Source organism: Pleurodeles waltl, chromosome 3_1, assembly GCF_031143425.1.
Source record: "Pleurodeles waltl isolate 20211129_DDA chromosome 3_1, aPleWal1.hap1.20221129, whole genome shotgun sequence".
Taxonomy (NCBI): domain Eukaryota; kingdom Metazoa; phylum Chordata; class Amphibia; order Caudata; family Salamandridae; genus Pleurodeles; species Pleurodeles waltl.
The window spans coordinates 1,175,314,599-1,175,330,813 of NC_090440.1; the positions used below are offsets into that span (position 1 = coordinate 1,175,314,599).

General features: G+C 44.4%; 1 protein-coding gene across 3 annotated transcripts in view; it reads left to right on the forward strand.

The window, feature by feature from the left end:
• Positions 1 to 16,215, forward strand: part of NFRKB (nuclear factor related to kappaB binding protein) — a 461,159-nt gene that overhangs the window by 40,311 nt on the left and 404,633 nt on the right. For all 3 annotated transcript variants that reach the window (XM_069224477.1, XM_069224478.1, XM_069224479.1), the window contains 2 exons: positions 2,375 to 2,576; positions 2,698 to 2,899. In XM_069224477.1, the coding sequence (XP_069080578.1) occupies positions 2,442 to 2,576; positions 2,698 to 2,899 (337 nt within the window). In that variant the 5' untranslated portion in view covers positions 2,375 to 2,441. The remainder of the gene's footprint in view (positions 1 to 2,374; positions 2,577 to 2,697; positions 2,900 to 16,215) is intronic.

The window sequence follows — 16,215 nt, forward strand, 5'->3', positions numbered from 1 at the left end:
ACACTCTGGACCTAAGGCGCTCCGCTTGCTGCGGCGCCCATCTAGTAAGTGAGGTCCGCCACCTCCTCCACGTCCGGAGGAGCCGCCAGCACAGTTCCAAAGGACACAGCCCCGCACCTGGCCCACACACGCTCAGTGTATAGCGCACCCCGCCCTCTGCACCAGCTGTCCAGCGAGCACGGCCGCTACTTCTCCACGTTTGGGGGGTCCAACTGGCGCCGTCTCTCAGGCTGCAGCCCTGCACCAGTGTCACTCACTCTCCGGGCCTAGCTCGCGGCACCGGCCATCTTTGAAGCAAGGCCGGCCGCTGCCTCATGCATTGGGGCTGCAGCGCCTGGTCCGGTCACCGCCCCCTGCGTTGCCCCACTTCAGCTCCTCTATCCTCTGCACGCATTTTGCTGGGTCTGTTTGACCTCTGGACAGCAGGATTATGTAGGAGTCCGTATTGGGGGCTGAGAGCACTAAGTCAGTGCTGCCAGTCGGCCATCTTGTTGGCCACGCCCCACTGTAAGCAAGATTGATGGTTCTTGGCTTTCAAAATAAATTGTTCACAAAAAATGCAATTAGGAAAAACATTTTGTTAAACTCCTTTGAAATTTTAACTATTATTTCTTTGAAGCAACTTATACTAAAATGTGTTGATGCATGACAATATTTCCAAAAACTATTCATACTGGAAAAAAAGGGTAATGCGTTTCTACAGGATTATGGAAAACATTAAAATAAACAAGCATTGGCAAATCCAAAAGATCTGGCATTGGTGGTCAGCCTTTTGGTTTTGGTAATGTGTGTCTTGATTTGACATGGTTTTTGAGCAACTTTGTAGCTGTGGGAGATGCCTGGCCCTTACAATTCTAATAAACATTTTCTAAAATAAAAATATTGTTTGTTCTCAAAAAGCACACATTACACCAACATTCCTGTTACTGAGTAAAACTAATTTGTGTGCTGATATGCTGCTTGTGAAAGAGCAAAATTCCATCACTTGCAGTGAAACCAGTGAATAGATAGAGATAGAATAAAAATAAAAGGTATTGGTCAATGCCAGCCCTAATTAGGAGCCCAGTTCTTAAGGAAAGTCACAAAAGTGCACCCACAGTATATGTCCTTGCATTAGTGCATATTTAAAGCTTTCTTAAAATCACAAGAAAAATACAGAAGTAGGCCAGGAAATCATACTCTTTCAAAATATTTAACTGCCTTTTAGCACAAGCCAGTATGCATGTGTAGACTTGCTCATGTGAAAATCTGTTGTGGGTTTACAAGTTCTCTTTCCCTTCAACTACTTTTCCAACCCTGGAAGAAATTTTATTTCTGCCCTTGTCAAGAGTAAATTTCGAACCTTTCTCGATATGGGAAAAGATTAGAGAAGAGCTGATGAACACCCCTAAAATATGCAAGTTAGTAGGTTTGCACTGACTCAAAAGGGCATTCAAACCCTGGAACTATTAGGTATGGCTAGTTCCAGCCCCATTATGTAGATGTGTGGAAAGGTAGCAATATAAGGTAATTGCTAGTATTCAAACCCTAATATAGTATAAGCTCAGGTGTAATCAGAGAGGCTATAATCGGAGCTCTTACATGAGGAAATTGCTGCCATAATTTGTCGCCACACTACTTGGCACCTACGGGAAAAGTAGATATATATATTTTTTTTACAGGGCAAGTATATTGATGAAGTAACGTGTCCCATAGACATGTAGATATTTGAATACATTTCACACTCCTGTTCTGCTATGTGTTATTCTAACTTGCTGTATGATAAAAGTGTCTTCTCTAAATTCCAAAGATTAACACTTGACTGTACAATACGTTATTGTGTCTATTGGTTGACTGCTGAATTCTGAGCTCTTGTCCTCCTTGCTACCTCTCTGAGAAAGGGTTTGACTGCTCGGCCTCACTACCTTGAGGTTCAAGTGCAAAAAAATGTGTACCTGGCCCAGTTTGCAGAGCCGTAGTAGGGTAGGTGCCAGGACACCAGTGGCAAACTGCTGCCGGCATCACGATTGGGGCCCAGTAGCCCCTTTCTGCCCCATGGCAAACAGGGTCTGAAAAACATACAAAATTAAGGGAATTGGGAGATGTAGTTCCAAGCTTGAGTTTGAATCTTACACCTTAATTCATTTGCTTTTACACCTTCATGATATCCCGAGTCTCTGAATTATTCTCGTTTGCTCTTCAACTAATGTGTTCTCAGCATAGTCTTCAATTTCTAGACTTGTCCTGAACCATATATACGCTTTTCTTTTAAATGTACAAAGATTAGCAGAGATGCCAAACATGTTTCTGACAAGTGTACCTTTTAGTTTAAGTTTGAGAAGAGTAGATGTTTTTAGGGACATGACTTGGCTAAAAGACTCTTCTTACCCAACAGGTTACAAACTGAGACCATGGTCTGAATTTTAGATTGCTTCTGCTAGTGTTTCCTGGGAAGAGGTAGTATGGATTCTCTTGATCACATGTTGACAGACCCACTAGAGCTTGGGTCTTGTGGTGAAGGAAATGGAACTGGGATAATGGAAGATTGTATGCTTGGGAGAACAAGAGTCAGTCTGCCGGAAGACCTCCTGGAAGATGTGAGTATAGCAAAAGAGTTGTTTGGTGTTAGGACTTTGGCATATGTTAAAAAATCCTTCACTTTCCTTTTTTCACATTGTTTTTTTCTTTAATTCTTTTTGTCTTTGTGATCTTCCATAGCCTGAGATATTTTTTGATGTAGTTAGTGAAACTACATGGAAGGACGTGCTGACAGAATCCCAAAGGGAACACCTTAAGAAATTTCTGCCCCAGTTCCCAGGGGAGGCAGAGGAAAGACAGGAGCAGGTCATCACTTCACTCTTTGGAGGAGAGAACTTCCGCTTTGGGAACCCACTTCACCTGGCACAGAAACTCTTCCGTGGTGAGCTAAGGTTTTTATTAAAAAAAGTTATTTATTTATTTATAATCAATACTAACCTACTTGCCATTGTGTAAAACAGAAATGTGTATGTTGTGTTCCACTACTGAATACTATCTATCTCTTCCATCTAATCTATCTGTCCAGTCTAGCCACTGTGTTGATCGTCAGTGTGTAGTCATAGTTAGCCCACACTTTCCATAGAAAGAATGTTTTTTTGTTTTCCTAACCCCTTAAGAGCGGGCACACTACCTCCAACATTATATAATGCAATCTTACATAATTATTGAAGTTTTATGAATACAGCCGTGCTGGCTAATGATATTGAGAGGACCGACATAACAGCATAAATAGTTGAGAGAGTGAAGTGCACGAAGCAAGATCTCTTTATGTAATTTAATGGAACTTTTGAAACCTCATTATTTGAAAGCTGAACACAGCTGTGCCAACCGTTAAATATGTGATTAATGACTACACCGAATTGTCAAGCCCCAAGTGGAATATAAATGAGAACTACAAATCCCAGAATGCTGCTGTTTGACTTACAAGTCTTATAAAAGCCATGATTGAATGTTTAATGAGACAATTACAGACTAGATACCACTTGATAAAGACGGGAGTCGAAACGCGTTGTGGGGTCTGTCCTCATGCTGCTGTTAATAAATCAAAAATGAAATATGGAAATCTCCGGGAGTACGGCGTTTATTTGGTTTTGCAGTTATAAAAGGGGTAGTGGTCTATACTCCACGTCCGCACCAGCAGTCAGAGTGCCACTTGCATCTTCAAAGCAGTGCACATACTTCAACTGACGCATTTCAACTGTAGCTTTTAGGCAGCAATAAAGAAGTCAAGTAAGTCTTGTGATTATGTTTCTGCTACAAAAGGATCAGACTTTTGTCTAGTCGCAGTTTTAGTGCCATAAAGAAGCGCAGAAGGTTTATATGACTACTGCAAAGAGCAAATCTGTATTTTAATTAAATAGCTGAGTACGTTAGTAAAGTCAGCCACTACCTGCGCTATAATACAAATGAAATGTATGTGCGGGTGGGGGGTGGCTATGGAGAGATGAAGAGCATGTTTGCAGGGTGGTAATGGGGGAATCCGAGGAGGAGGACATGGGAGTGGGAGCACCAATAATGATTGTTGGACTGGGCGCAGGAGGTGCTCAAGACTGTGACGAATGGTATGTGACAAGGTGTTTGAGTGTCGTTAAAGAACGTGCTGATTGAGGGAAGAAGTGCAGGTAAGGTGGCCTCTACTGTTGCACGTATCTCACACACACACACCAGCAATTTTGTGACTGTCTATGTAGGCTAGTGTTTTAGAGCAACAGTTTAGCCAATAGCAGAGATGGCATCTTGATGGATGACTGCTGCTGACGTCACTCTGGTTATAGAGGACAGCTCGGACATAGGATCAGAGACTGAGACAGCAGATACTGAGACAGCATCTGAGGGATAGGACAATGGCGCAGACTCTGGGAGTGATTTTTCAGTTGGAGGAGTCCCATTGGATAACTCCTTCCAATAAATTGTGAGGGAGGTGATGAGGGAAGTCCTGTTGTCCCTTCGCAAACACAGTCTGTGCAACAGGGCAATAGTGGGTTAGCCCAACCCAGAGAGCAGGTGAATGCGGGGGCAGGCACAGAGAGGGTGCTCTCTTGGGAGCTCCCCAATTTAGTTCAGCCCCGAATTCCACTGCTCAAATTGTATTGTGGAGACATCAAAATTATCTATCACAAAACAAACTGGTTTTGTACGGCAGGCACCTGTGTTTTTGGTCCTGGGTTTGGCAGCTATATAGGGAAACATACTAAACCCAAACATTTCTGGAAACTAGACATCCGGGGGAGTCCACAGAGGTGTGACTTGTGTGGATTCCCCAAAGTTTTCTTACCCAGAATACCCTGCAAAGCTGAAATGTTGAATAAAAACTCGATTTTTCTTGCATTTCTGTCACACAAACTACAGGAATATGCTGGGATCCACAAAATTCCTACCACCCAGTGATTCCTCCCCTATCCTGATAAAAACACTACCCCACTTGAGTGCCTATACCTAGTGCCTGCGTAAGGAATGGATCACCCCAGGGTCAACAGTTACCTCATGTAAGTATCAACACTGACCGTTGTGTTATCTATTCCTGTCGCGGGCACTAGGCCTACCCCCACAAGTGGGGTATAATTTTTATCGGGAGACTTGGGGGGAACGCTGCGTGGAAGGAAATTTGTGGCTCCTCTCAGATTCCAGAACTTTCTGTTACTGAAATGTGAGGAAAAAGTGTTTTTTTGGCCACATTTTGAGGTTTGCAAAGGATTCTGGGTAACAGAACCTGATCAGAGCCCCACAAGTCAGCCCATCCTAGATTCCCCTTGGTGTCTAGTTTTCAAAAATGTGCAGGTTTTGTAGGTTTCCCTAGGTGCCGGCTGAGCTAGAGGCCAAAATCTACAGCTAGGCACTTTGCAAAAAACACGTCAGATTTCAATGTAAAAATGTGATGTGTCCCATGTTGCCTTTCCTGTCGCGTGCATTAGGCCTACCCACGCAAGTGAGGTACCATTTTTATCGGGAGACTTGGGGGAACACAGAATAGCAAAACTAGTGTTATTGCCCCTTGTCTTTCTCTACATTTTTTCCTTTCAGATGTAAGACAGTGTGTAAAAAAGACATCTATTTGAAAAATGGCCTGTAATTCACGTGGTAGTATGGGAACCCCGGAATTCAGAGATGGGCAAATAACCACTGCTGCTCAATACCTTATCTTATGCCCATTTTGGAAATACAAAGGTTTTCTTGATACCTATTTTTCACTCTTTATATTTCAGCAAATAAATTGCTGTATACCCTGTATAGAATGAAAACCCATTGCAAGGTGCAGCTCATTTATTGGCTCTGGGTACCTAGGGATCTTGATGAACCTACAAGCCATATATATCCCTGCAACCAGAAGAGTCCAGCACACGTAACAGTATATTGCTTTAAAAAATCTGACATTACAGGAAAAAGTTACGGAGTAAAACGCTGAGAAAAATGGCTGTTTTTTTCAGCTCAGTTTCAATATTCTTTTTTTCAGCTGTTATTTTCTGTAGGAAAACCTTGTAGGATCTACACAAATGACCCCTTGCTGAATGCAGAATTTTGTCTACTTTTCAGAAATGCTTAGCTTACTGGGATCCTGTATTGGTTTCACACCCATTCCTGTCACTAACTGGAAGGAGTCTGAAAGCACCAAAAATAGTAAAAATGGGGTATGTCCCAGTAAAATGCCAAAATTGTGTTGAAAAATGTGGTTTTCTGATTCAAATCTGCCTGTTCCTGAAAGCCGGGAAGATGGTGATTTTAGCTCCACAAACCTTTTGTTGATGCCATTTTCAGGGGAAAAAACAAAAGCCTTCTTCAGCAGCCCTTTTTCCCCATTTTTTTGAAAAAAAACAACAAAATTTTATGTGTATTTTGGCTAATTTCTTGGTCTCCTCCAGGGGAACCCAGAAACTCTGGGTACCTTTAGAATCCCTAGGATGTTGGAAAAAAAGACGCAATTTTGGCGTGGATAGCTTATGTGGACAAAAAGTTATGAAGGCCTAAGCGCGAACTACCCCAAAAAGCCAAAAAAGGGCTCAGCACTGGGGGAGAAAAGGCCCAGCAGCTAAGAGGTTAATAACTTTGGTGACAAGAAATGTCATCGTCCTCAGCTCCTCCCTGGAAAGTTTCGGGAAGTCCTGTAAGCAGAAAATAGGGGGGAGCCCCAAAAAGCATGCAGTTGCCCATAAGAATTTTAGACAGGGTTTTAGGAAAAACGACTGAATAGAACTACACCAAATTTGGCAGACAGCTAGATCTTTACTCAGAGGGCGTGCTTTGTGTGATTTACTGTAAAGAATTGTTCGAGAAGTTAGGGTTCAGAAGTTGGTGTTACATTGACGGTTGGTCCCCTTAGAGTCCGTGTCACTCCTGCCGTACAGCAGATTTAAAAAAAAATTGTGTGTTCTGATTAACGGACAAGGCTATTTTCCCCATTAGCCGTCTCAGGCCTCCCGTGTGGCTCATGTTGGGTCGGGTGCAGAGGTTATGGAAAACTGGGTCTGCATGTACTTTGCTGACTACCTTCCAGTATGAAAAGCTTATAGCTAACTGTCATAATCAAAGATGTCATTTTAAATGCCATAAGTAATGTCATCTATAAAATCATGAACTATGTAATGAATTATGTAATATGTGAGGTCCTAAGCAGTGCATGGCGGGGATGCAAGTTAGCAATAGCTCAGGAAACTATAGCTGGTGAACTTCAGTGTATTAAGGCCTAACCTAAATGTCTCTTTAATCTTTGGCTTTTACAAGGAAAATATTGAATATATATATATATATATATATATATATATATATAGGAATCTTCATGAAACTTTTGAAAAGAGAATACAATGCTCACTACATCTGCTGTCTAAAATGTTTTAGGGTGATCCCGCAAGCGGTGGCCAAGAAAAAGGGGGGGGGGGGGGGTGTCCCAAAATGCATTTTCACAATTCATTTTTCCTTAGGGATTTTGAACAGCAGCTGCGCCTGAACCACTGGATGGAATTGCGCCATATTTGGCAGAAAGGTAATTTTGGTGTAAATCTGCTCAGTAGTTTTTTAGAAATTAAAGAAAATCCAAATTGGTATATATAGGGATGCAAAGGATTTGTGACCCTTCCTGATCTGGTGCTTATCTGATTGGCTGCCGGCACTTCAACAAGCACTTCTGCAGAGTCCCAGAAAAAAAGGTGAAAAAAAATAAATAAATAAAGGGGCCAGAGTATGAAGACCCTGATCCCTTAGCTCTGGTGGTGGGGTCAAGAGGGACCAACCCCTCACCCCCACTCTCCCCACCCCCGGGCTAAAAAGCACTTTAAAAACAAATTGCCACAAATTTGGGAGGGGGTTATGAATCCAGCAAACATTTTTAAAAAACCAGAACAGCGCAGGCTCCCGAACTTCTTTTCTATCAAGCTCCCGGGTGGGCCAGGTCCCGGGGGCATTCAATATTTCAGTGCGGGGATGGCCCTCCGGTCTCCCCTCAGGCCCTGGGGCTTCCACCTCCCAGGGGCACAGTGCTGATGTAGGTGAGGGGGGGTCGACTGCACCTCCTCCCCTGCCCACCCCTGTCCATGGGGCCACCACCTCCCCAGGGCTCTTTTTGTTGGAGAGGTGCAGCCCCCCCTCTCTTGAGGGGCCACTAGTGGTCCTGGGGACTCCCACCCACCAGAGCCGGCTCCTGCTATGTCCAAGGTGCTCTCCCCGGGGACATAGCTGTTTGCTGTGACTTGGCAGCACCCGGCTCTCAGTGAGGGAGAGCTGTCAAACAGCTCTCCCTCACTGAGGGCATAGGTTTCCTCTGTTTCCCCGCCTGTAAAGATGCAGGCAGGAAACAGAGGAAACTGCTGTCAAAGAGAGGGAGCTGCTATAGCAGCTCCCTCTCTGTGACAGCAGTGCAGACTCCCACAGGAGGTGGGGAGACGACTGGGGCTGCGGGGGTCTTCACCCCCCCCCCCCCCCCCCCCCCCCTTTCACGGTCCCCAACATTGAGAAATCTTTCCAGTGGGTTGAGTTTGAAGATAGAAAGACAAAAGTCTACATGATGGTAACCTTGATGGGCCAGTAAGTCACAGTGATGGACAGATGTTCCATTGTTTAGGCAAATGTTTAGTCTATTAAATCAAACAAAAGTGTTTTTGGTACAGCAGGGATGCTAAACTTGCATATTTGAAGGTGCCCTCATATGTGATAGAGAATAAAATGGAGGCTCAGTGAATTAAAATATTTGCCCAGGATCACAAAATTTGAAACCAGTTTATGGGTCAAGAGCATTACAATTAGGTCGTGTAGATTCTTTTAGTCAATAGACCTGCAGGTCTAGTAACATTTTTATGATTGTTTGAGGCCTGTGTCTGCAAGAGCATAAATGTACCTGCTATGTCTTTGTCAATACTTATAAATAGTGAAGAACAGAGAAGCCATTTTAAGTACATGTGCCTGGCACTGGTCAAAATGAGTTCCCCAGCTTCATGATTGCTTCACTGAACCTCTCGTACTAAGAACCCAGAGTGCACCTTATAGGTGACCCCTGAAATACCTACCAACTACTGGTGTGCTGATGGGCTAGTGTTAGCAAGCCTGCCACCAACAGAGATGTGTCTGACCCCCCACGAGTGAGAGCTTTTGTTCTTGGGTGGTCAGATACAAACCCTCTCTGCCAGAGGTGTTTACACCCCCACCTCCCTCAACATGTTAAAAAGCAAATCTGCATTCCAAGGTAGGGGGATTCAAAGCCATCTCCCCTGCCCCAGGGCCCATTTGGCACCTGGACAGGTGGTAAAATTAGTACTTGGAGGCGTGTCCACTCTCAGGCTAATTCCACCCCTAAGGTGGGCTACCTGATGTGGACACGAAATAAAGAAATCTGCCATTTTAAAGATGGCAGAACTAGGAACTCTGTGACAGAGTTATGTCCTCTTCCCAGAGGAAATGTTCATATAAGGGGTTTAGTGACCCAGAGATAGGTAGCCCTTGGTTACCATCCTACACTCCCCTAAACACCCCTAAATTCAGTTTTTAGAAGAGCCCCTGGCATGAGGAAATCAGATTCCTGCTCACCTACAAAGAAGGAGGACAATCTAGCTGCGAAAGCACAGACTGAGGAAGAAACAACTGACTTGGCACCAGCCCTTCCGACCTGTCTGGTGTTCCTGTTGAATTGTGCCAAAGTCGTCTCGTCCTGCAAACTGCCATGCCTCCAAAAGCCTGGGAGGACTGCATGCCTTCAGCAAATACCCAGGAACTCCTTTTGAGCAGCAGAGCTGCTTCCCTGCATCCTCCAGACACCCAAAGAAACCTGAGAGAACTCTGGAACGGCAAAACTGGACACCTGAAAGCACCATTGCACCCGTGCTGCCTAGCCTGAGCTAACGTGGGCCAATGGTGTTAGCGTGGCCCCCTTGTCCTCCTGAGACAAAGCACACCTTGCACTTGCATACTGTGGACTCACTGACGCGTCTCCTGCCTTTGCATGGCCCCTAGATCGCAAGAGCTACCTGTGATGAAAATCTGACGCCTCAAGACACCTCTGCACCTGTCACCCCTGGATTGTGGAGAAGAGGACCTCCGGTATCTCCACGTCCTCGAGCATTGTAAAAGGTGAGCCCACTTGCTGGTTCAGCCCGACAGCCCTTCCAGTCCAAACCTGCAGCCTCTTTTTAACCACACTGATCCCCATTGACTAACATGGGTACCTGACACTTTATTGCACCTCTGCACCCAGCTGCCAGATGCCGCCTGGTGTGACCTTGGACCTTGCCTCATACTTACATTAAGTCCAGGAGATTGGTCCTGTAAGTCTCTGTAAGGTGCCCGAATGCAGTACATGTTTTTCCCCCTTAAGATAACATTGGGCAACCAACGCTGAAAAGCACTTTTGCACCCGGCTATCCCAATGCTGTCCGAGGTGACCTGTTGGTGCTGCCTTGGACCTCACCCCAAACTTAACTTCAGTCAAGGAGACTGGTCCCGTAATTCTCTGTACTATACCTGTATGTAGTATTTGTTTTTCTTCCACAGGATAACATTGCCGCCTCTGAAAAATGCCCCTGGAGCGCGGGTGCTCCTGGTGACGAAAATCAGAGGCCTCTAGACACCTCTGCACCAGTTGTCCCTGGCCTGTGGAGAAGAGGACCTAAGGTGTCCCCACGTCCCCGAGCATCGTGAAAGCTGGCCCCACTTGCTGGTTCAACCCGACTGGCCTTCCAGTCCAAACCTGCAGCCTCCTTTTAACTGGACCGATCATCATTGACTAACATTGGGCATAGGGGACGTTTCAAAACCTGAAAGTATTTCTCTTGTAACACACACTTACCTGATCGTATTGATTCTGGTGCCTAAATATATATAAAGATATGTGTTATTTACATAAATTGGTGTGGATCTCCTTATTGAGTCGTGTACATCAATTATTGACTGTGTGTGTATTTGCAGATGTCCAACACTCCTCTCTGATAAGCATACAGCTGCTCAACCACAACACGCCCTAATGGAGCACTTTGGGATTGCCAGAGCAAGCCCCTATTCACTAGTAAGGGAACCCCCGGACATTTTGCACAGTGTATCACATTTTGATAAATCATATGAAGAGCCAGCTTCCTACATCCAGGCCCCAGATGACTACTTTTTACCATAACTTAAAGATCTGTTATTTAAACCACATCTTATAATATCCGCTACCATTAGGATGGCACTGAAAAGCGTTGATGGAAGATGTTTCACACCTGCTGTAGAATTTGACTGTAGGCTCGGCAAAGTTGCCTGCAACAAACATACCTTGCTTTTTCATATGCGCTTTTCCTAAAATATCACTAACAGGTGTTATTTTGTGTACTATTATTTGTTATGGCTTTAAGATCCTTTTTATCTATTAAACATGCTGAGACCTAGTTTTCTCATCATGCTATGGTTTTCTTCATTTTTTTCATTCTTTGCTTGCTGCAAATTGATGTGTCACCTATGAGGGTTATCCCCATATGGGGAGGGGAGACACTTAAAAAAAAAAAAAAAAAAAAAAAAAAAAGCTCATGGGAAAATAGGACTACAGGGGAAAACTTGTGGTGAAAAGGGTAAAGACAAAAGTAAAAAAAAAAAAAAAAACACAAAGTAAAACAAATGTAAGGTATAAAATTTGAAGTAAGAAGGTGCATTCAGTCTACTAGCGGTTTTGTCATTTTCCATCAGCCGTGTGTGTAGGTGCAGCTGGTTATAAAATTTGAATTCATCCAAGTACCCACACTCAATCTTGAGAATTCGATCCATGCTGCGTCTTCACCTTGCAATACTAGAGGGAGTTGACTTCCGCCACTCTTGAACAAGCTCTCTCTTCCTCAGCGTTAGCCCTAATCGTAAAATATTTTTCTCAGCGTTCATGACACCTTCCTCCTCTAGTATATTACTCTGAGTCTGAAAGATCCCTACCCAGAAGGACCTCAGGAGCAGACAGGCTCCTAATGAGTGCAAAACAATTTCACCACATCCCAACATCTCAAGCATTCGGGCCTAGGACCCTTCTGAAGTAATCTTTTGGGACTTTTGTTAAATCCTGTGTAAGTATTTAAGTTGTATTATTCACAGGATGTTTGTTAATATGGCTTCTCGCGTACCATAACTGCAAGCATCCACTCCTCATCTTTCGAGTGACCCATTTCTGCATCCCATTTTTCTAGAATGTGTTGAAGGTATCTGGTGAATTAATATCTGTGTTCAATATAGGCAGGATAGTTTTCCAGCTGATGGGAGTGGATTTAGCCTAGTCCATGTCACCATATTCCCCATCGTAGAGATTCCTGGTCATTTCCATACTGAAGCCCTAGAAAGCAGCCATCTCTGGAAAGGCAGTACCCAGGCATAAGGGATTTTGGCCTTTCATCTTTTCAGCCCAGGCAATTTGTTTATCTGTGGCCATCCATGTTGCTATAAATGCAATTTGGTAGCTTCCTACCATATAGAAAATGAATAGAGGGGACTCCCTGCCAACAGCGATATCCAAGTGTGCATGCAGTCACGGGTAGATTGAATTGATAATTTTGCACTGTGTATATATAGGATTTTAGGAAGACTGATTATGTTCAACAATGCAGTCTGTTCCAGCCTAGACTGAGGAAGAAACATATACTCTTGCGTGTCTTGATGGATACATTCCTTCATTGGGATAATGTCAGCTTGGGCCATCTCCTCTACATGGGTGAGTTGGATTCCAAGGTATCTGATAGTAGATGTGGTCCCCTGGCCCCCATATTCCACCATCCCAGCTCAACATCTCTCTGCGGGGCATAGGGTGTAGTTGTATCTTGGATGAGATGACTCTGAGTCCTGGATATTGGGCAGATTTCTCCACTATTTGCAATGCTTCATGGCATGTGATCTCCGGGTTGCTTAAAAATATGATAATATCATATGCGTACAACGATATCTACCAGATCCTCATGCCTATGGAACCCAGTGACCTTGTCAGATTGCCTGATTGTACAGGCCAAGGGCTCAATTGCCATTGTCAATAATAATTTGGAATGTCCCAATCTCACCCTCCTTTTTAACTGGAATGGAGTTGCTAACATCCCACCCATTCAGACTCGAGTATGAAGCCCTATACTGTATATAGTGTGTGGATGTGTATATTATATATCACAACCCTAATGAGCAAGAAGGTGTTCCCATGAAACACTATCAAATGTTTTTTTTCTAGCTTGACAAACGAAAAACAATTGTAGGACTGTTCCTTTTAGGCCCTATGACCTAAAGAGAACGGATTTCCGGCATAGCATATATTGTGTCTGGTCACTCAGTGAGGCATAAAGCTGCTTTGGTCTTGGTGAATCCCATTGTAAATTACTGTAGAGCAATGCATGTCTAATATTTTCATGAGGATGTTAGCTTTGGTATCTATGAGGGAGATTGGACGGTAAGAGCCTCGTCCTTCCAGAAGGTAATCTGATTTTAGAATATTTACGATATAAGCTTTAAAGATCTCCAGGGTTGAGTTCACCTGCTCCCTTGCACTTTCAAATATCTCCTTAAGGGGATGCGCCACTGGAGTCATGAGGCATTTATAAAGTTCTGTTGGGAATCCATTTTGACATTGTAATTTACCCGAGGACCTCTGTGTAATCACTTCTAGAATTAATGATAGGCTCATCAAATTGTACTGTTTCTATATTTGATAGTAATGGTGTGTTTGCATAGGCAGTAAAAGTGGTGGTGTGGGGATGCTGCAGCACCCCAAAAATATCCATGCTGGAGTTCAGAAAGTGAATGAGCAGTAACAATGCCTTTAAGTTTCCTTTTGCTCTTGTCACATGTACTGTGCCTTCAGTGAGAGGTCAAATATCAGACTAAGGGCCTTATTACGACCTTGGCTGATGGGATGCTCCGCCCCAAACGTGACGGATATCCTGCCTGCCGTTTTACAAGTTCCATACGATATAATGGAACTTGTAATACGGGGACGGGATATCCGTCACGTTTGTGACGGAGTAGCTCATCCGCCAAGGTTGTAATCAGGCCCTGTGTTTTGTAACACATTGCTGCTTATACTTTTAACATGGATATTGGTGTTTACTTTTCTTTCATCTGATTGCAAAGTAAGAAGGCCTTGTAAAGTGAACTATCTGACAATCTAGCTACTGCACAAAAAGTGTGAGATGAAAGTTTTTTCTAACACTCAACTTTAGGAAGCTGACTCTTTGTCTGATATATCAAAATGAGCTGTATCATGCAAAGGATCTAGGGTTTCCCTTACTAGTGGACAACGGCTTTTGCTCTAGCAATCCAAGGTGCTCTGTTAGGGTGGTATTGTGATTGAGCAGCCTTAGACTTATTAAACAGTGTGAGACATCTGCAACTACACACCCATTCAATAAATGAGACCCACAACTCAAGAAGGAGTTCCACCCCAATTCACAGAAATAACAAGTATATTTATAAATGTTTAGGCACCAGAATCAATACAATCAGGTAAGTACGTTTTTCAAGAAAAATACTTTCAGGTTTTATAAGTCGACAGTGCATTTTTCAGAAGCGGCAATATTATCGTATGGAGATAAAATCAGGTATTGCATTCAGGTATAGTACAATGACGTATAGGACCTTTCTGCTGGGCTTAAAGTGGGTTTGGGGCAAGGGTCAAGCCCAAACCAACAGGTCACACTGGGCAGCACTGGGCTGGCCGGGTGCAGAGGTGTAGTATGGCTTTAGGTGCCCAATGTTAGTCAATGGAGATCGGTGTGGTGGAGAAGATGCTGCATGTTAGGACTGAGTATCCAGTCAGGGTGAACCAACAGGTGGGTTCAAATCTTGAGAAGCTATGGGACAACTTAGGTCGTATTCTCCATGGGCCAGGGGCGATGGGTGCAAAGGTGTCTTGAGGAGTTGGGGTTTCTCCGCCGGGAACACACGTGGTTAAGTGTGCCTGTGGGCAGAGGCTGCTGGCGGCGTTTGCAAGTCCACATTTGGCAAGTCCACGGTGGGCTTTGTCTCTAAAGGGCTAGGGGACCACCCTCACTGGCACCGTTGGTCCATTTCCACTATAGCTCTGCGGCACTGGTGCTTTCAGGTGTTGGGTTTCCAGCTGTCGAGAGTCTTTACCGTTCTCTTGGGGTGTCTGCAAGATGCAGGGAAGCAGCCCCCCTTCTCCACGGGAGTTTCTGGGTCTTTGTTGAAGGTAGGCAGCTTTTGGAAGCACAACAGCTGCAGCATGAGACAACTTTGGTACAATTAAACTGAGCATAAGACAGACCTGAAGGGCTGGGTGTGAGAAAGTAGCCTCTTTCTAGCCTTGTTACCCCCACTTTTGGCCTGTTTGTGAGTGTATGTCAGGATGTTTGTCACTGTTTTCACTGTCTCACTGGGATCCTGATGGCTAGGCCCCAGTGCTCATAGTGAAAACACTATGTTTTCAGTATGTTTGTTATGTGTCACTGGGACCCTGCTAGTCCGGACCCCAGTGCTCATAAGGTTGTGGCCTATATATATGTGTCACTGGGACCCTGTCACACAGGGCTCCAGTGCTCATAGGTGTGCATGTATGTGTTCCCTGTGTGGTGCCTAACTGTCTCACTGAGGCTCTGCTTACCAGAGCCTCAGTGGTTATGCTCTCTCATTACTTTTAAATTGTCACTAACAGGCTAGTGACCAATTTTACCAATTCACATTGGCTTACTGGAACACCCTTATAATTCCCTAGTATATGGTACTGAGGTACCCAGGGTATTGGGGTTCCAGGAGATCCCTATGGGCTGAAGCATTTCTTTTGCCACCCATAGGGAGCTCTGACAATTCTTACACAGGCCTGCCACTGCAGCCTGAGTGAAATAACGTCCACGTTATTTCACAGCCATTTTACACTGCACTTAAGTAACTTATAAGTCACCTATATGTCTAACCTTTACCTGGTAAAGGTTGGGTGCAAAGTTACTTAGTGTGAGGGCACCCTGGCACTAGCCAAGGTGCCCCCACATTGTTCAGAGCCAATTCCCTGAACTTTGTGAGTGCGGGGACACCATTACACGCGTGCACTACATATAGGTCACTACCTATATGTAGCTTCACCATGGTAACTCCGAATATGGCCATGTAACATGTCTATGATCATGGAATTGCCCCCTCTATGCCATCCTGGCATAGTTGGCACAATCCCATGATCCCAGTGGTCTGTAGCACAGACCCTGGTACTGCCAAAACTGCCCTTCCTGGGGTTTCACTGCAGCTGCTGCTGCTGCCAACTCCTCAGACAGGCATCTGCCCTCCTGG